This window comes from Prionailurus viverrinus, chromosome A1 (genome assembly GCF_022837055.1).
Source record: "Prionailurus viverrinus isolate Anna chromosome A1, UM_Priviv_1.0, whole genome shotgun sequence".
Lineage (NCBI taxonomy): Eukaryota > Metazoa > Chordata > Mammalia > Carnivora > Felidae > Prionailurus > Prionailurus viverrinus.
Genome location: NC_062561.1, coordinates 209754533 through 209774364, shown reverse-complemented (window position 1 = coordinate 209774364; position 19832 = coordinate 209754533). Strand labels below are relative to the sequence as shown.

Here is a 19832-nt window from a genome sequence, read left to right as displayed (position 1 = left end):
CAAAGGCCCTATTTCCAAATGCAGTCACATTGGGAATTCGGTCTTCAATCTATGAATTTTTTTAGTAACTTCCTCCTAAAATCCCTTTGTCTAGATGAGTTGGTGCTTTGCATATAGCAAGCATGTTGTAAGTATTTGTTATTAATATTATTTTTAATATTCTGGCTCCACCCATTCAGCAGGGTATCAGTTGTTTTTTCTCTCTTCCTTGGACAAACGGGAAACAGTCATGAAATCCAGATCTGCAGTCTTGAGGTTGCATGGTGACCCCTGACAGGTAGCTGAGACCTTGCAAAGTTGAGCAAGGACCGATTTCTGGCAGTGTTTTATATTCTCACATTGTGCAAAACCAGCCTCTCCATTGAGCAGGTGGTACCAAATGGGCCCACCTTGCTGGCTCTGGGCCCCCCCCCCCCCCCCCCGAAGCTGCTATTGGATTATTTGATGTCTACGAGCCTTGTGATGAACTTTAATGGCAGGCATCAGTCTCATTGCCTTTTTTCATTTTTTCCCCATTTTCCCCCTGGAGTGCTAGAACAGAGCTGGTTATTCAGCCTCCATACTTGCTTTACTTTGAGTTAGTCCTCCAGAAATTCAAGTTCTTTTAAATTAAATGCAGTGCCACCATGAGGGAAGACTGGGCTCATACAAACAGCAGTGAATTTCTGGTGGAGATACAGGCTTCCAGAAGAAGGTAATGACAGTAGCAGAGTCACGGTTCCTTTGTCTGGTATCTCTAACTTGTCACTGCTATCTTCAACCACAGCTTTTTCTCTGTCCCCCTCCCCACCTCCATTAAAGCCTACCTCAACTCCTCAAAGGGGCCTTTCATTACGGAAGCCTTTCCCCTTCATCACCTTCTTTAGATTATTCCCAGCAATTAGACTCTCTCTAAACCCACATTCTAGAATAGTCAGTCATCTCAGCAAAATTTCGCATTCGCTCGCCCAGACTTTCTTTTATTATTTCCGTGCAAATTCTTAAACCTAAACCACTGGAACTCAGTTTTTCCAATCCTGTCTTGGATTTCCATACCCCACTGGGTCAATGTGACAAGTTGGGAAACCAACTTCTCAAGTTATTTGAGACTCAAGACGTGTGAGGTGGCCATGGGTCTCACCATGGTTTATCACTGTTTCACTCATGCTTTCTCTCCAGATACTTTTTTAAGGATCTGCTTAATGCTAGTCATGATGCCAGGTCCTGGGGAGACAGTAATGAACAAGAAAACAGGATCCTACCTCAGCCCTCATGTAGCTGCCACAAGGAAAGACCAAACTGATCAAATAGTCACACAAGTCAATGAAAAAATTACAATTCAGCATGTTACAAAGAAGAAATGGTGGTATAATAATAGTGTATAATAACGGGATTTTATGGGCTGGAGCATTCTGAGCATATAACCATTCTGAGCATATAACCCAAAGCTGATATCTGAAGCATTTCTTTTTAAGCAGATAAGAGAGGGAAGATCATTCCAGGCGGAGGAAATGGCTTGTCCCAGTGGGAGTATGAGGGGGAGGTGGTTTACCATGATCTGGTCTGTGTTTTGAAACGATCCTTCTGGCTGTGGAAAGCTTATTGAAAGCGGTGTTCAGGGGGCACATGTAAACTGGCTGGAGGCTATGATGACAATCCAGATCAGAGATAATGATGGTTTGCTCTAGGCTGGTAGTGGTGGTGGAGATGTGGACCGAGTGGACAGATCTTCAGTCCGGGAAATAGACTGGCTTCAGTTACGGATTGGTGGACAAGGGGCAGGTGGTTGCTCACCGTCCATGAGTCCTTCATGTAGTCTGCCCCATCCCACCTGCTGTTCTCTCCTCGGAGGCCTAATTTCTCTCCTCGGAGGCCTAATTTCTCTCCTGCCCTCACCTCATTGTCTTGCATAAAGCTGGCATCTAGTAGGTTCAATGTCAATAAAAGTTATATACTGATGATGAGGTCCTGCCAGCTCTCTGTGCACATGACCTTGCGACTAGCTTCCTTCCTCCCACTCTCAGAGTTGACAGTTTTCCTCCTTTCTAAAACTCTGCACCCATCCTTCCCTGCATCCCTGGACTTTGCTGCCAGGATCATCAATTTAGTAACCCAAAGGTTCTTAACCGTTTGTGTGCTGTGAACATCTCTGGCAGTCTGGTAAAGCCTGTGGACTCTTCCCAAAATGGTGTTTCTCTTTCTTTTCTTTTTTTTTTTCTAAAGATTTCAGTTTTAAGTAATTTCCCCCTCCAACATGGGGCTCAAATTTACAGTCCCCGAGATGAAGAGTCACATGTTCCACTGACCCCGCCAGCCGGATGTTTTGAAACAAATAATGTTTTTAAATGTAGAGAATAACATCCATGGTAGGAAACAATTACATTGAAATAAAGCTATGCAATCTGTTTGTTTAATGTTTATTTCTTTGGAGAGAGTGAGAAAGAGCGTGAGCATGAGCGGGGAAGGGGCAGAGAGAGAGGGAGGGAGAGAATGGGAAGCGGAGTCTGCTTCCCAATGCCAGGTCCTCTGTGCCTCAGAAACCAGCTCCTGCTCACAGCCGTGCTCATCATTGTACTCCCGCCACTGTCCTTTCAGACCGCCAGGCGAGGAACCCGGAGGCCTTGCTAGGGTCTGCCTCCGCCTTCAAGCTCTAGAAGGGACTGGCTGGGTCTCCCTTCCCCGTGTCTTCGCTCCCTGTCCATTTCCTCTGCTACCACCCCGGCCAGCCCCACGTTCCCTCCCCGTGGGAGTCCGTTCCTCTTTCCCACGCCGCCGCTCATGGGCCATCTTGCGTACCAATTGCCAGCAGAATCCTGCCGCCGTGTGAATCCTGTGCCGCGCTTTCATCAACGCCCCCACCCCACTCCCCCCTCTTAAAGGATAGTCACAATGCAAATTTGTAAAGTAATATCTTTTCCATGTGTAGCTAAAATAACCCAAGAACCTTGTTTCTTCCTGTGGGAGCCGCCCTTCTCGGGGAAAGAATCCCAGCTCATCGAGACCTGGGGGCGGGGGGGGGGGGGGGGGGGGGGCTCAGGGGCTGTGAGAGTCCGGCTCTCATGGTTCCATGTCCATCACCCCGAGGAGACTGGATGCTGGCCATGTTCTCAGGTGGTGGCTGCAGAGACCACCGGCCACTTCTGCCCTGAGCTTCCAGTGGCCCCAGCTGGAATTCGCTGAGGCCAGCCCACCCCGGCTGTGGCGACGAGCCATCTGGACGGGCTTTAATTAAACTCTGTCCTCGACTCCTGAAGTCAGCCTCTTCGGCTGGCTGCACACTATACCCAGCCCTGCTCACACTCGCAGCGAGGCTTCGTGGAAGAAAAGACGGGGTCAGCTCCACAAATGCAGAGGACGGATGAGAAAAGGATGGGGGGCTTGCCCTGCTGAGATGGCCAATGGAGGCTTTTCATCCCACCAGAAGTGGGCTTGCAGTTCAGGCAGGTGCAGCATCACAGCCTGTGGGGCTCAGGGCCGGGCCCCTCACGGCTCAGTCAGAGATGTGCTCCTTTGTCCCTACCCCGGGAGCAAGTGTTTAGTACTCATTTGTGTTGCTCTGGGCCAGCTAGTGGCCCATCTGTGAAATTTATTTCTTATATACAAGGAGAAGAGGAGGGCCAAAGAAGCAGAAGAAAAGCAGAGCAGGAGAAGTCCATGTGTTTCCATGTCATCTGATGATCTTGACAGTGAGAGTATACCCTGTATGGGCCTCTCTGATATGTGTTTGGTAAAGAGTATGGACCCATCTGGTGTTGAAGCTCTCACCGCTTTTTACTCCAGGCCACCCTCCTGTCCCCCATAAGATCTCAGTTTTGGAGGTGGCAGTAGGGATGCTTGAAGGTATATGCTGAGGTATTATGAAGCACCCCCCGCCCCAGCCCCTTCCTGCCCCAGACAGAGCAGTGGAAGGTTGAGGCCAGGTTATAAGTTAGATGTGGCTTCCGTGTTCCCCTTATTGCCTCAACTTTGAACCAACCAGGCAGTAGCACTTAAGGTAACTGGGGCCACACAAATTAGAATGCTTGGAACAGAAACACCATGTTGACACAGAAGGGATTGAAACACGCTCTTGTTGGAATAAGAGACAGATGGATTAACGCAGAAACAACTCATTCATCTTCGTCGGTGGTCGTAAAATTGTCCAAACAATTTACTATTTGATTTATTGTGTCCGCCATGTTTTAAAGATTCTTTGTGGCTCTTTATAAAGAACAGGCCAAAATCAAACTAAAATGAAGGGTACGTTCCACCTACCCTGAAGGCTGTTTTGCAACTGGGCAGGGGTACAAATTAACACGAGTGGGAGCTGAGCGTGTGTATTCAGAGCTGGTGCGGTCAGCTCCAGCGTCTTGGACTGGCTCACGCGATGAGTCAGTTTTGTCATTCCTGTTCTGTATTTAGGGGAGTGCAGCAGTGGACTCTGTGACGACGCCTCGTGCATCAACGGCGGCACCTGTGCAGCAGTCAAAGCCGACGCCTACATTTGCCTGTGTCCCCTTGGGTTTAAAGGTCGACACTGTGAAGATGGTGAGAAAGAAGCAAGTTGGCTGCACTTTGCCTGCCCTGTTAATTCATGTCGATGTAATTTTTCATCAGCGTGCTCTTAGCAAGTCCCATAAATGTTTATGGGATTAAAATCTATACATTGTTGGGAGAGATGGGAGAATCTGTTTTGTTTTGTTTTTTTATCAGATTGGAGTGCCTTTGAGTGTCAGAGTGTCAAGCCAACCAAAGATAGGTTCATTTTAAGATGCTTCTGGGCCAGGCTTTGGTGGGCTCCTTTTGGCCCTCAAGTAACTTTGAAAAGCCTTTATGCGTGTGGTCTGTATCAGACTGAATTCAGAGCATCTGCAGCTCATGCTTCTGAGAATGTCTGACAGGTTCAGAGAAAATGTGGGGAAGAGACACGCAGAGTCGTTAACAATGGGAAGGCACAAGAGTAATCTTTCTTCTTTTTGTTACTGTTCTAGTGAATTGTCCACCTCTCGATACTATACCTGTCTCAATACACGTAAACACATGTGCATACACAAGCACGCAGAATCAGGGGAAATTTCAAAGATTTCAAAGATTTTGGCAAACATGTGGAGTTGGACACTTTTTTTGAGAGAAGAGAGAGCGCGTGCAAGTGTGGGAGGAGCGGAGGGAGAGAGAATCCCAAGCAGGCTCCATGCCCAGCACTGAGCCTGATGTGGGGCTCCATCTCACCACAGTGATATCTTGACCTGAACTGAAATCAAGAGCCGGATGCTTAACCAATGAGTGCCCCCCAGGTGGCCCGAGTTGAACATGTTTTAACTTTTCTACCATTGATTCAAATTTGGACCTAAGACACCATCCTGGGGGGGGGGGGGGGTTCTTTAGCACTGAATAATCTCAGATCTCAGATCACCTAGAAGAGGGCGTGTGAGTTCCTGTAAGTCAAAGCTGTTACATATCATCTCATATTTTGTAGCCTAACATAATAAGGCTCGATCCTTGCTCACGTCACACATCACTGCAGATCAGTGAGGAGTTTGGGTGGGGGTGGCCTCTGTGCCATGCAGTCATTCAGGGACACAGGCCCCTGCCTTCTAGGGCTCTGCCAGGCCCTTAGAATCCTCCCCTGCTTCCTGCATTCAGCTAGCAGGTGAGGGACGAGAGGGTGCATGGAAGATGGTAGGAAGTTTTAGGGGTCAGACCTGGGATGCGTATAATACTCCCACCCACACTCCACTGACCGGAATTCAGTTGTACTACCCAATTCACTCAGGGCAGCTGGGAAATGTAGGTTAGCTCCGTACCCAGGAGGAAGAGAACATGGCTAGTTCTGCCACAGAGGGATTTCTAACAGCACGCTTCTTTCTTCAGCTTTCACCCTGACCATCCCTCAATTCAGAGAGTCCCTGAGATCCTATGCTGCAACACCCTGGCCTCTGGAGCCCCAGCATTACCTTTCCTTCATGGAGTTTGAGATCACGTTTCGGCCGGACTCAGGTGATGGTGTCCTCCTCTACAGCTACGACACGGGCAGCAAAGACTTTGTGTCCATCAACATGGCAGGGGGCCACGTGGAGTTCCGCTTTGACTGTGGCTCTGGCACTGGTGTTCTCAGGTAAGGGCTGAGACCTTTAGGGGCTCCTTTCCCCCCCAGAAAGCTCAACAGCGGTCACTTTGGAAAAAGATGGCCTTGTCCTGATAGCTTGCACTATTCCTGTCGTCCCTCCGTGGTTCTCTTTTCCAAAACGTGTCCTGGTGGTATGACATACTTCGTTATGGATCATTCTCTCCTACTGGCAAGTTTTCCTTTTGTCAGGTAACTCCCCGGCAGGTAGCAACTCTCTGCTTCAACCCATGGATAGGCTGCCTTCATTTTGCACAAGGCCATCACAAAAACCTGATGAATTGTAGTTGATCAGTCCGTGCTCCTAGCATCATTTTGTGGGCACTCCGTCAATAGAGGAAACAAACAGGAAATTTCCTGTTAATACTAGGAAAGAAGTATTAACAGAAGTTGAATGGACAGACATGCCCTTGGTGACCTGACTTTGATTTTTTTGCCACCCTCTCGCATTGTTTCTTTGATGGTGACTAGATGGTTAGCACATCTCTGACCATTCTCCAGAGAAAGGAGTCTGACAGCGAATCTGCAAATCACAGAGGCTCATCCCTGACCGATATGTTCGAGAAGGCGGTGCGATGAGTGGTTTCAATAGCATGGCAGTGAACAGGTGCTTCTGAAGTACTTGCTGGTATCTGCAGAAGTGGCTCTGGGTCCTCAAACCTTTCCTCCTGTTATCTAGCTTGTACTGTTAATTTACTTAGAAGATCAATTGTTCCCGTACAGCGCGTCACGATTTTTACAACACCCTCAGAGCCTGATGATGGTGGATACAGACGTTTCTCTTATTTGTTTATGTCTCCCTCTTCGCACTGTGTTCCTTCCACGGTAGTTTTTACCCTCCAGCCAGAGGCCTGCTAATCTAATGCAGACATGCTCCTTGTTCCTATATTCGACAAATTCTCTTTTGAAACTCACTACGATGTTTCCTTCAATGGTGCCCCACAGCAGGAAATCCAAAGGTGGTGGTTGTTTTAAAGGAAATTGCAGGCTGCATTCAATCGTAATTTATGCTGCTAGACTGTCATTTTTAGGAAGACTGCGGGAGAGATGTTACAGCCATACATCGCCCTTAACTGCTGATCATTTCTCACGGCCGATGGGAAATGCTTGCTGCATTAGGTTTCAACAATTCTTAAAAAGGACAGTTCATTTTTGTCCTATGGCTGAATTCCTGCACGTCACTGACACCTCCCACCTTGGGTCATGGGCAAACATTTTTGTGCCTCTGGTTATATAAAAACATCCTATGTCTCAAGACAACTTTGGTGCGTGTTTAATTGATTCAATTTACATAAGATTATGCAAAACAGTCTAAGCAATTCACGTAGAACTGTTTGTCAAGTTCAGAAGGGAAGACACCTTGAATATCACCTTGTACTTTCAAATGGCTTCCTCCTGGATAAGGAATGACCAGAAAGAGTGAGGGAGAGGGTCGGGCTCATCAGCCCTCCTCTTGGGCAGATCGCATCCCCCCCCCCCCCCCAAAACGGCTCCCCTCCATGGTGGCAGCTCCAGCTCTGGGGTCACAGACACATAGGACCTTAGTGTCCAGCATTTCTCTCTTTCATAATTTTGTGCCTATTTGAGACAAGAAGTGTTATTTAATTTTTTTTTAATGTAAGATATCGTTTCCCTGCCTGTCAGAAAAGTGCCTGGAAAAAGAATTCAGAGTATCAGGTGTAACGAAAAGAAGGCAAGTGCCCAGAATGTCCAAGGGAAAGACCACCCCTGTCCCATCCCCTCCCCAGGGTAACCTGACAACAGGGATTACTGTGGGCGTTTCAGGTGCCCCATTGCAAGATGTTTATTCTGAAGATCATTTCTAAGACTTCCTGCTTGAGTAAGAAAACTCAGTAAAATCCTGAACCACAGGAAGTTGTGGAATTGGCCAAATCATTTTAACTTTAGGAAAAGGATAAGGTGGTCAAATTCATTATGAACTTGATTCAAAAATCGAGGCAATTGAAATGAGCTCGTGACGGCTGTGATCGATGTAACTGTGCCGAGGAAGGCAGGGTATTGACAGGGAATGACCTCTGCAGGACAAGAACACGACTAAGGCGGTGGTACTTATTATGGAGATGGGGCTGCTTAAAGAGTGCCTCTGGTTTCTTTATTGCATATTGATTTAGCCAAGGTGATTAAATTCTAATTGCTAAGGACAAATCACAAAAGCATTTGCCAGAGCAAAAAAATCAAGTGAGGGGGTGGAGACCTTTCAATAATTGTGCCCATTGGTATTCCTGACAGTTTTCTAAGGATGATCCAGGACCAAAAAATAATTGGGAGGTTCAGTGAAGGCCAGGAACTAGACATCATTAGAAATACAAATGCAATAATTATCCTCTTCTTGCATACCTCACTGTCCAAAGTAGCGTGCAAAACTCTTATCGAAATCGTTTAAACTTCAAGCACTTTCATGTTGAATTAATTGAATTTTTAGTTTTAATCCTTTTCACAATATCAGACAACATGGACTCTTTCCCCCTGCCAGTGTTTTATTATGAGAAATTCTAAACATGTGGAAAAGTTGAAAGAATTATAAGCAAACATTTTTTATTCCTCCCACCTGTCATCTATAATTAACATTTTGCTATATTTGCTTTATCACATGTCTAGCTATCCTTATATCCATCCATCCATCCATCCTAATTTTGTATGCATTTCAAAAGATGCCGTAGCCATCAGCACATGAAAGAATCTGTGGTTTACACTACAGTCCAGGTAATTTTTGTCATTTTCAAAGCTTGTGTGCAACTATGATCACATTTCACTGTCACCTCTCCTCCAGGACACCAGGCTCATCTTACCCACATTTCAGGCTTGTTGGAAGTAATAAAATAAAGTGATAATTGCAATGCTCCTACCATAAAGGGGTCCAATAAACGGACCGAGCGTCGCTGTGTTCACTAAGCAGGAGTGATTGTTTTCTTGTGATGGAATGAATGAGGTAGCTAAGGTTGCATCGGTTCATCAGGGCAGCTTGATGAACACTGTCCATACCACCACTGATGCTATCCCACGCTCAGCTTCCTTCCTTCAACAGGAGTGAAGACCCCCTCGCCCTGGGCCACTGGCATGAGCTGCATGTATCTCGCACAGCAAAGAATGGTATCTTACAAGTGGATAAGCAGAAGGTAGTGGAGGCAATGGCAGAGGTAAGAAGGACACGTGTCAGTGCAAACTGGGTTACTGTTTTCTTCCTGTCCTGGAGAGAAAAGCAGCAGAGTAATGGCTAAGTACATGGACTCCAGGGCCAGATTGCCTGGCTTAAAACCCAAGCTCCCCACTGGGCAAGTTACTTAACCTGTCTGTTCCTCAGCTGTGAATGGGGTCATAATAGCAGCAGTCTCACAGGGCCGTTGCAAGGATTAAGTGAACTAATACAAGTACATCGTTTATGAAATCACTTGCCACCCCCACCCTACCGCCAATCCCTGTCTTTGTTGAGTCAGTGTATGGTGTAGTAGGTCAGGACATACATTGGAGGTTGGGCCAGTGTTGTGGGGGCCACACATCTGGCAAGAACACAGCTCTGATGCCAGGCTCCTGGATTCCAGATCTAGCTCCATTACTTACCAGTAGTGTGAACTCAGATGGGTCACTTGACCTGCAAGTTTGTGTTTTCTCATCTATAAAGTGGGGATGATGGCAACCATAATAGCGCCTACTTTGTAGAGTTGTGCCAATTAAAATAACTATATATGTAAAATACAACAGTACATGGTCAACACTATGTAGCTTTACTTATTCCTGTTGGTTAATAGAGTACTCTCATGACCTCAAGAGCACAGAATTTCTACTCAAATTTATAACTTTCACCCATGATTTTATTTCCAAGGTCGTATCCAAAGAAAATAACATTAAAAATTTTTTCTTTAATGTTTATTTATTTATTTTTTTTTTTTTAAATTTTTTTTTTCAACGTTTATTTATTTTTGGGACAGAGAGAGACAGAGCATGAACGGGGGAGGGGCAGAGAGAGAGGGAGACACAGAATTGGAAACAGGCTCCAGGCTCCGAGCCATCAGCCCAGAGCCTGACGCGGGGCTCGAACTCCCAGACCGCGAGATCGTGACCTGGCTGAAGTCGGACGCTTAACCGACTGCGCCACCCAGGCGCCCCAGTGTTTATTTATTTTTGAGAGAGACAGAGACAGAGCATGAGCGGGATAGGGGCAGAGAGAGAGGGAGACGCAGAACTTGAAGCAGGCTCCGGCTCTGAGCTGTCAGCACAGAGCCCGGTGTGGGGCTTGAACCCACGAACTGCAAGATCATGACCTGGGCCGAAGTTGGATGCTTAACCGACTGAGCCACCCAGGTGCCCCAAGAAAATAACATTTTTAAGAAAAGATAAGAGAGATTTGTTTTAAATTTTAACCTACTAGGATTCTTTACACACAAAAAATTTAGTCCCCTAAAGGGGACTTAGGGTTTCCACTATGTTAATTCCCAATATCATTTGTGAATGTGGGTATTCTGATAAGAAAGTGGATTGGTAGAAAAAAGAAAAGGAATAAAAAAAGACTTTTGGTGAGGAAAGAGGTATTTAGTTGGAGAAGAGAGCAGAAGGAAGAACACGTATGTCCCAAGGCCAGTATCAGAGATGGTAGTGGTGGGAGGTCCTGTCAGAACCAAGGACTTTCTCAGGATAAGAAGAATCCCCAACTGGGTTCTGCTTCAAGAGGTGAGCACTCTTCAAACCTAGAAAATGTTCTATATATGTATTTGTGGAAAGAAGGAAGGAAAGAGAGAGGGAAGGAAGGAAAATAGAAAGGCAGGAAGAAAGGCAGAAAGGAAGGAAAGGTGGATGAAGGGGAATGGATTTTAAAGGGAGAACAGGAGTCATTTCTGGTATGATCCAGAAAACTCTAACAACTGACTTCAGTCCAAGATAGAATTAGTAGCTCACAACTATAGACTTGACTAGACTTGACTATATGTTGACTTAATATAAATTCGAAAAAGCATTGTATCTCTGTAGGCCTTAGTTACAAACATTTGTAAAACAGGAACAAAAGTTCAGAATGGAATATTTGCAGGTGGTAGGGTTAAGGCCTTTGATTATGAAGAAGAAACTCTTTAGGACACAGTATTTACTGTCGGGATCCTACAGTGAAGAGACAACACAAAGGTAAAAACCACACCTCAGAATTTCTATTGCTACAATATCAGAGAGTAAGAATTCAACCAATATGGTAGAACCAGTGCCTCCCTATTGGCTTTTTGAATGGACCAAGCTGGCTGGAGTGCTGCCCACCTGGAAAGCAGTGTGCACATGTGGGTACAGGTGTAGCCAATCTGTGTGCATGTGAGGGTGTTTTGTTTTGTTTTGTTTTGGGGTTTTTTGAGGCAGCTCTGAGACAGGAGTGGGAAGGCTCCATGCTTGATCTCAGTGAGTTGAGCCTTAATCACATCTTCCCCCAGCAGGGGATTCTGCTCCCCAGCTGTCCATACCATGTTCAAAGGCATAGGTGACTCTTTCGGTTAGAGAGCAATGGGATTAGGAGTAGTGGTCTTAGAGCTTAGAGATGGGTGGGATGAAAGAACTCTTCTGGGGATTAACCCAGGGCCTAGGCCCCTCCGTGTCCATGCGAAAGCCAAACTCTGGGTTGCTCAGCTGAGAAATACTAACAGCCAAGGGTTGAGTCTATGCCAGACTTAAGGATGGGATGTGCCTCTGAGGGTTCCAGAAAACCCTAACCAGCAGCTTTGCTCAGGTTTTCCAACCACTTCCAGCTAAACAGAAGTGGCAGATCTAGGCGAAGCCTCCTTTCGGTGGGGTCTGTTTGCTTTTCTCCTGCGGTTCCCTGTGGGTGTGGCAGCTGCAGCCCTGTCTCTTGTCAACAGGAGGGGGGGGCGGGAGGAAGGGGTGCAGGGGAGGGTTTTGATGAGAAACCAAAAGGAACCAGCTCTCACCCCATGAAGCCAGGTCCTGTTCACTGGATACAACTGTAATTCAAAGGTTTTTCAAAACAGCCTGTTTCTCTGACATCCCTTTGACCCTGCAACCTTTCTCCTTTCCACTTACTATCTTATTTTAACTTTAGAAGAGCTAAGATAGTGATTGGGGCGGGGGGGGGGGGGGGGGGCGGTGTGGTAATAGCTCCCTCCAGGGTCAGCATTCCATCCAGCCACTACAATTCCTGAAAGGCCTTCTGCTTCTTTAATGAACACTGCCTTCCCCTCCCCCTCCCCAAACCCCTGCCTAGTTAAATAAGAACGCTGCCCCAAGGTTACTGATGGAAGGCAGTTCTGTCTATGTTCCAATCAAGACCTCCATGCTGTTCCCTGGTGGGACCTGGGCACTGTGAGACTCTCCTAGATCCTGTACCTTCCTCTCTGTTCTGTCTCTCCTTCTCTGTAGTGACCTGACCCCAACTCCGTTCTCCTCCCTCTGGCCTGTAATCTGCCTAAAACACAGATATAACTACTTTTTTTCTGCTTAAAGCTTGATGCTTTTTGGGTAGAGGGCGTTTCTAAGCATGCAGTATCTGGCCCCTCCTTGCCTCTGCCCTTATACCTACTATATTCCTCTCAAGCCCTGACTTTGACTGATTTCTATAATTCTGACTCTTCCTTTACTACCTCCCAGACTATCTGTGTCTAGGGTAGGATATGTGCACTCCCTCCTCAAGTGCATCCAGAGTCCCCTGAGCAGCCCTTGCTGAGCTAATCCCACCTGCCCATTTATGTGTCTGGATTCTGCCTCTGAGGGCAGAAACCAGGTCTTCCTTATTTACTGTTGTTTGTCTAGCATTTAGTGCCTGGGACACAGTAGATGCCCAGTAATATTTGTTAAATTAATGACTAAATGCTGCTACTATTTATATTTCCTTTTACCATAAATCAAAGGAAATAATGATTTATGTTAGAGTCTCAAATTTCCATTTATCTCTATTTGTTGTCTTAGGACATTTTCACATTTTGCTTCCAGCTCATGTGTGAAAGAGTTTAGACATTAAATATTATACACAGCTTGTTGTCTAGCCCACCCGTTAGAGTTTAAGCTGTTGAAATGACCGGTAACAGGGCAAGGCTTTGGGGGTTGACCTGGGTAGTTTTCTGAGAATTTGGAAAAGAGAAGAATTTCTCTACCCTTTGTAGTTGATAGCAAGGAATGCCTCCCACCCACCATGCCTTCCTTTTCTCTTGGCCTGAAGAGGTTTTATTTTTACCACTGCCTAATATAACAATAGCTGATCAGACTGGAATGCTGATTAATCATCCAACTCTGGGCAAAGTGCTAAATCGGTGGGCTCTCTGCCTCCAACAGAGGCTAGGCTGTGCTCAAGCGGGTCACAAACAGCTCCAGAAGATCAGCTACAATAAGGGCTTATTTCTTACTTGCACTACGTGTCCATCAACGTTCAGTTGCAGCTCTAATTTGACACCCCGGCTGAAGGAACAGAGAGAGAGGGAGAGGGCAGTGTGAGTCACCTTCTGGCTCTGAAACCTTCTGCCCGGAAGTGATTCATTTCCCTTCTGTTCATGCTTTATTGGCTGAAGCAGGTTACCTGGCCCCACTCAAGAGCAACAGGTTGAAGGTCATCTCCCTGCAGGGAGAAGGGGCTCTTCTGGAGAAGCGCTGAATGCTGGTGGACAGTGATGCGGCCCACCACATTCACCGTGACGTGTCTATGTGGTTGATATGATGGCTGCCATTTTCTAGATGATGAAACGGAGTCCCAGAGAGGTTAATACATTTCCAAACATACAAACAGGCAGTAAGGTCGCAATGCAAAACAACGTGAAAGTCCAGCCGGCCTGTTGCGGTGGGTCGTCAAGGTGTCTCTACCGTTTGGCAGACCTTACTACCTTTTCTAAAGCTAAACCGTGTTTTGGTTTTCATCTGTTGGCAGGGAGGCTTCACACAGATTAAGTGCAACACGGACATTTTTATTGGTGGAGTCCCTAATTACGATGATGTGAAGAAGAACTCGGGCGTCCTCAAGCCCTTTAGTGGGAGCATCCAGAAGGTACAGGCTTCGCTTTTGTATGTTTATTGTGTGACCTTGACTACAGACAATGGAATTAAGAACCGTGATCAGTGGAATCTGCAGGATCCAAAAAAGAAGCTTGGAGGAAGTTTTCACGTTTTAAGGTTTTCTTTTTTTAATGCTAGCAGCATAGCTTTCCAACCCCATTTTCTTATAACGTCTGCTCCTGGGCCCCCGTCCAGCAGACATTCCACGAAAGCAACTCAATGAAGATGAGTCTTTACAATACATCCACCGAAGGATCCAGGCATTGCTGGGGGAGGCAGCGGGCATCAGGTGGCTGCAGACAGGCTTCTACCAAAGGGAAGGAAGCCAGTGGAGTCTCAGAGCAACTCTTGGCTCAGTGCTTCTCTCTGAGGTGCCTTTGAAGTTCCTGCTCAAGTCAAGAGCCAACTCTCATCCCACCTCCACCCCCATTCCTACCCCTGCAATTAAGCAGTTGCAGCTCATCAATCATGTAACCACACTCTTAAGAGCAGAGATTAAGGAGTCCTTCCATAGAAGGTTCGGGGGCGGGGAGGTGGAATCATGCAGCCAGTGAAAGATACAGGACATTGACCCCACACATATTTGTCTGTTATCCCTTCTCTTGGGGCTGCCCATGACCTCTCCAGTTTCGATAATATGTTGTGTCTGTAACAGAGGTGCAGGCTGACTCACCAAACCAGATTTCCAGGACCATCAAACATCAGGGGAAAAAAGCATTTGAAGAAAAGCATATTTGATTGCTGGATGTTAGCTTCGTCCTGTTTTCCTTTAGCAACCAGTGGTGGAATGTGGGCCATTGGTCTTTCTAGACTTGGGGTGAAACATGAGAGAGGCTAAAATGAAGGCAGGACAGTGAAAGAAAGCCCTACTGTGATTTGCACATCTGGGCACTAGGAAGGGCCCGGTGGGGCTCTGTTCCCCTCCTCTTGTATCCCAGTGTGGAGCACAGAAAAGGGGTCCAGTCAATATTTGCTGACTCTGAGGTGTTTCCCTTTGTTGCTGAACTGTGATGTCAGCGACACCTCATCTCAGCCCATTGTCCCCCGTCAGTGGGTTTGGCCATGTTTCATCATGCATTTGAAATTCTCACTGAGAAATCAAGCTGAGATGCTAAGAGGCCTCACCCGCCTCCCTCCGGGCCCCTGTCAGGCTTTGCCCTGCCCCCTTCACGTGGCACACACAACGTCCGGGAAAGGCCACCCGCCCCTCCCGGTGGCTGAGTCACTGGCTGTGCCACGTCCTGAAGGGGATGGTAGCCTCTTGGCCTGTCTCAAGGACGTATGACTGAGTTTCACAGTCTTTCCCTTGAAGCACGAAAAGGGGAAGATTGTAGAAGGATTCTGACTACTCTCTTGCAGCTTGTAAGATTCAAGACTGGGAAAAAGTTTTCTCCTAACTCTCCTGACACCCTCCAAGGACTAGGCAGGCCTATGGGACCATGGATTAGTGGCAGGAAGGACCATGGCTAACCTCTTAGGACCCCCTGCAGGGTGGGGGTCTTTCTGAGAGGTGTTCTGTCTCCTGGTTCTGCAAAGCCTGCCTGACACCAAAACACCCAACAGCTCAAGGTAAACACGCTCTCCAAGTGGAGGGCTGAAAACGTTGGGTCCCCCAGACGTTATTTGGGGCTGGGAAACCCAGTGGCCTCTCCCTATAATTCATCATTTTCACTAGACCCCCCCATTGCAGGGAAAAGGGAGTGAAGGCAATGGATCCCTCTTGTCCCAGTGAATTTGCACAGCAATGACAAGAATGTGATCTGAGTGTCACTTTTTTTTTTTTTTAATAGTGGGGAAGGGGATGTGGGGAAGGGAAGGGAATTCAAGAGTGTCAGGGAGAGAGGATAGCAGGAAGGGATGGGACAATCTGGGAGACCCCACTGATGGAGCTGTAGATGACACGAGACCATCAGCCAGAAGAACAGAGCAGTACAGGGAGAAGCTTCCCCCAGCCCCATTGCCACTAGAAGGCGTCAGTCCCCCTTTGATTTCTGCCTGCATGATACTTCGTTCTGTATTCTTCCCTACTTGGCTTTATAGCAGCACCTCTCAACCTTGGCTGCATTTTAGAATCACCTGGGAAGCTTTTAAAAGTTACTGTTGACTGGATCCTGCCCTCAGAGCTTCTGATTCCATTGATCTGGGTGAGACCTGGGGCATTAGTGTATTTCTTAAAGTCCCCCAGGCGATTCTAACAGGCAGCCAGGTTGAGAACCTTAATTTTGTATTTATTGAGACTTCTTTACGACCTCCCGGAATCTTCCAGGACCAGAGGACGCTTTACTCTCTGCAGATTCTCCCAAGGGCCACAGAGCATCACTTCAGTGCCTGCATCACTTACTGGGCGGTAAAAACAGGAACCAGACACTTTCTCTTTTATGAAAGCTCCCCCATCACATGTAGCTGAGGTTAACAGGCTGAGGGAAGCTTTAGCAGACTGCAAAGATGTTTTGTGTTTACATTTTCTCCCGAAGATCATCCTGAACGACCGAACCATCCACGTGAAGCACGACTTCACGCGGGGCGTGAACGTGGACAACGCAGCCCACCCCTGCGTGGGGGCCCCCTGCACGCACGGGGGCAGCTGCCGGCCCAGGAAGGACAGCTATGAGTGTGACTGCCCCCTGGGCTTCGAGGGGCTCCACTGCCAGAAAGGTACACGGGGTGGGGCTCAGGCGCTGCACCGGGGAGCAGAGGGGACCGACTTTCCAGAAGGATCTGGCAACCCGGGGACAGCCGTGCCAGTGGTTTTTATCACTGATTTCAGTAACGTATTCAATAGCATATGAGATGGTTAATTGTTACATTAAACAAGAATTGAAATGCTGAAATGCCTCTGTAACAGTAGGTAAATGGCTTCTTTCCTGAGAATCCCCTCAGGGTCTAGCCACCAAAAGGTTACATCATAGTGTAGGGGGGTTCCCAGGACCCCTGCACCTGAGCCATGCCTGTCCTCATAGGTGGAGACTTTATAGGCTGGTAACTATTTTGACCCCTTCCTGCGAACGCTATAAAGTGTTCTAGGGCGCCTGGGTGGCTCAGTCAGTCGGTTGAGCTTCCGGCTTCGGCTCAGGTCATTATCTCACGGTTTGTGAGTTCGAACCCCGCTCGGGCTCCGTGCTGACAGCTCCGAACCTGGAGCCTGCTTCCGGTTCTGTGTCTCCCTCTCTCTCTGCTCCTCTCCCTCTCATGCTCTGTCTCTCTCTCTCAAAAATAAATAAACATTAAAAAAAAGTTAAAAAAAAAGTGTTCTGTATGTGGCTGAGAAATCGCGCCAAATACAGAAATGTATAAATTCTAAATAGGTTGCTTCAAACTACAAGTACAAATAACCTTCTGTAAAGTGCTGTTTTTCATGCTGTTTCCTCTGTGCCTCAGTTTCTCATCTGTAAAACGGGAATAGCCAGGCAATAGTGTCTAACACAGTAGTGTCCTCATTTAGTCCACATGAGACGATGCATATTGCTGAGACAATGCCTGGTAAGTACTCAACCAGGACTAGCCATGTTGTTACTGGGGAGAAAAATAAAATGCACTACAGGTGCGGTGAGCTACTCAGCTCCCTACCTTCCGTTGTCTGAAAGCTAGAGCAAGTCACAGGTGGTGAGTCCCTGCTGGGCTGAGATTTTCACATCTGCCCTAGGGAGGCAGAGGCCACGGATCTGCTATCTAGAAGAGGCCTGCCAGCATATGGTTATCATATTGGGCCATATGGATCTTCTTGTTTCCAACATCAATATGGCCTCACCTGTCCGGGAACTAATAAAAAAAGGTAGACAGGCCAAAGGAAATAAGGCAGGGGGCAGCCTAAGTGAAGGGATGTGCTCTCTCTCTTTCCTGTTTATTTCCAGGTTCCCGATCTTTATCAGAATTATGGCTTAGGGAAAGACTGTTAAGTTACAGGTAGATATTGCAGTATATGGAATGCCAGGAGAAGTTGTTTTGCAACAGTCTTGGGAAATATGAATGCTAATTTGCTGGCTGGAAGCCTGAGTAGTATTATATTTAAATGAATTCTGAAAACTGCCTGGAAAATTATATGAAATATATTTATTAACGTAGCTCACCCTAGCGGTGAACCTCCAAAGAAGAGTAATTGATCCATTTCTGAAAGATCCTGATTATAATTCTAACAAGCAAATCGTTGTTTAGCTAATAGTGGGTACTTGCAGAGATTTAGTTCGAGAGTAGCCCATTCATTCAGAAAATTGAGTTTGGATTTTACACATTAGTGTTTGAATTTCCTGGGTCTCCAATTTTACCACAGGCAATTCAGGTTTGCTCCTGCCTTAAATGCTAACATTAATGGTCAATATATAAAGTCCAGGCCTAAATGAACATGCAGCTTTGAGAACGAAAGGAAGAAGGACGGGATAATTTGTGATCTTGTTAACCCTCCTTTCCCGCTGTAGAATATCAGCCATGACAGGTGCAAAGCGCTCACATTTATAGCTTCATAACTGTAGGTTCTGGTTCAGTGAGAAACACATCTCACCGGAATGAGGAGTCAGGTCTCCATGCAGGGCCTGGGCCTCCTGGCAAGATCCAAGGGAATGGACAGCAGCCGGGGGAACCTGAGGGGACGTTTAGGCCTCTTTTTCTGCAACGTGCTCGGCTAGAGTCAAGAGTAAAACCCAGGCAGACTGTGAGCTCCCCTTGTGTTGTCTCAGTATTTTTTTTTTTTATGCTTTGAAATAAAGATAATGCTCCTGGCAGAATGGCAGCTGTTGCCAACCCTAGGAAGATTTATACATGGGGAGCATGGCCTGTATCATGTCTTCTCCCATCATGTGGCTTGAGAGGATTAATGCACCTGGGCACAGGTTAGGGCTGTTAAGGACAATTTTCTTCCAGGCCCCAGCAGGCACCCAGTGGTATGCAGTTGCCATACAGACTCATTGGGGTGAGCATCTAGTCCTGAGTAAGGATGGGAAAGAGAGGGGAGAGAGAGAGGCAGCTACACTCTTCCGTAGAGATGCATAAGAACATTCTAAAAGTTGGGTGGATTCTTAGTCGGGGAGACCAAGAGTACTTAGAAGCCATCCTTGGTTGTCAGGATGAATCCTGACAAGTAGACAGGAGACGGTCTTGTCAAATCCAGCAAGGTGATCCCTAGCTTCATAAGTTAAAAGTTTAAATTTTTCCCCCCTCCCTGACAATGTTTCAAAAGCAAAAACCTATTCATAGTGTCCCCTTCAGAAGTTAAACTGGTCCTTTTACATCGAGCGACATATTGCAGATGTCACCAGCATCTGACCTCATTCAGTCCATACCACCTCCTTCAGGAATTTCGTTTTGGGGATCCTCGTGAGTCTAGTTTTCTCCAACCCGGTCAGGGAGTTTGTGGCAGGCAGGCGGTTTCCACGAGGGCCCTCGCTGGGAGATGGACACTCGTCCTCACCACTTGGTGGCACAGGAGGACTGGAGCCAGAAACTCACACGAATCCTGGAGTGGTGCTAGACACTCAGACCATCGCTATGGTTTGGGGACCTCCCCCTCTGTTCTTGCAAGGCTGAGCCCAGACAGAAGTAGGGATAGGGCTCCCGCTGAGCTCCTCGCTGCTCCCAGGGCACAGCAGGCTCCCCGCAGCGCCAGGAGCTACAGAAACCTGAGCCTCTCCAGCCCAACGTGGGGAACCCACCAGGACAGGAGAAGCCAGAAGTTCTTCCCCCCCCCAAATAATTTTGATTTGATTTCATTAAAATTTTTAAAATGTATATATTTTTGTCAAGTTAGCTAACATACAGAGTATACAGTGTGCTC

The 19832-nt window shown here is 47.1% G+C and overlaps 1 protein-coding gene across 1 annotated transcript in view; it reads left to right on the top strand.

Moving 5' to 3' along the window:
- The window catches only part of EGFLAM (EGF like, fibronectin type III and laminin G domains), a 180707-nt gene that overhangs the window by 138542 nt on the left and 22333 nt on the right, over positions 1-19832 (top strand). Inside the window, exons 14-18 of the mRNA XM_047868677.1 lie at positions 4381-4506; positions 5830-6073; positions 9129-9240; positions 13944-14060; positions 16543-16723. Of these exons, the coding sequence (XP_047724633.1) occupies positions 4381-4506; positions 5830-6073; positions 9129-9240; positions 13944-14060; positions 16543-16723 (780 nt within the window). The remainder of the gene's footprint in view (positions 1-4380; positions 4507-5829; positions 6074-9128; positions 9241-13943; positions 14061-16542; positions 16724-19832) is intronic.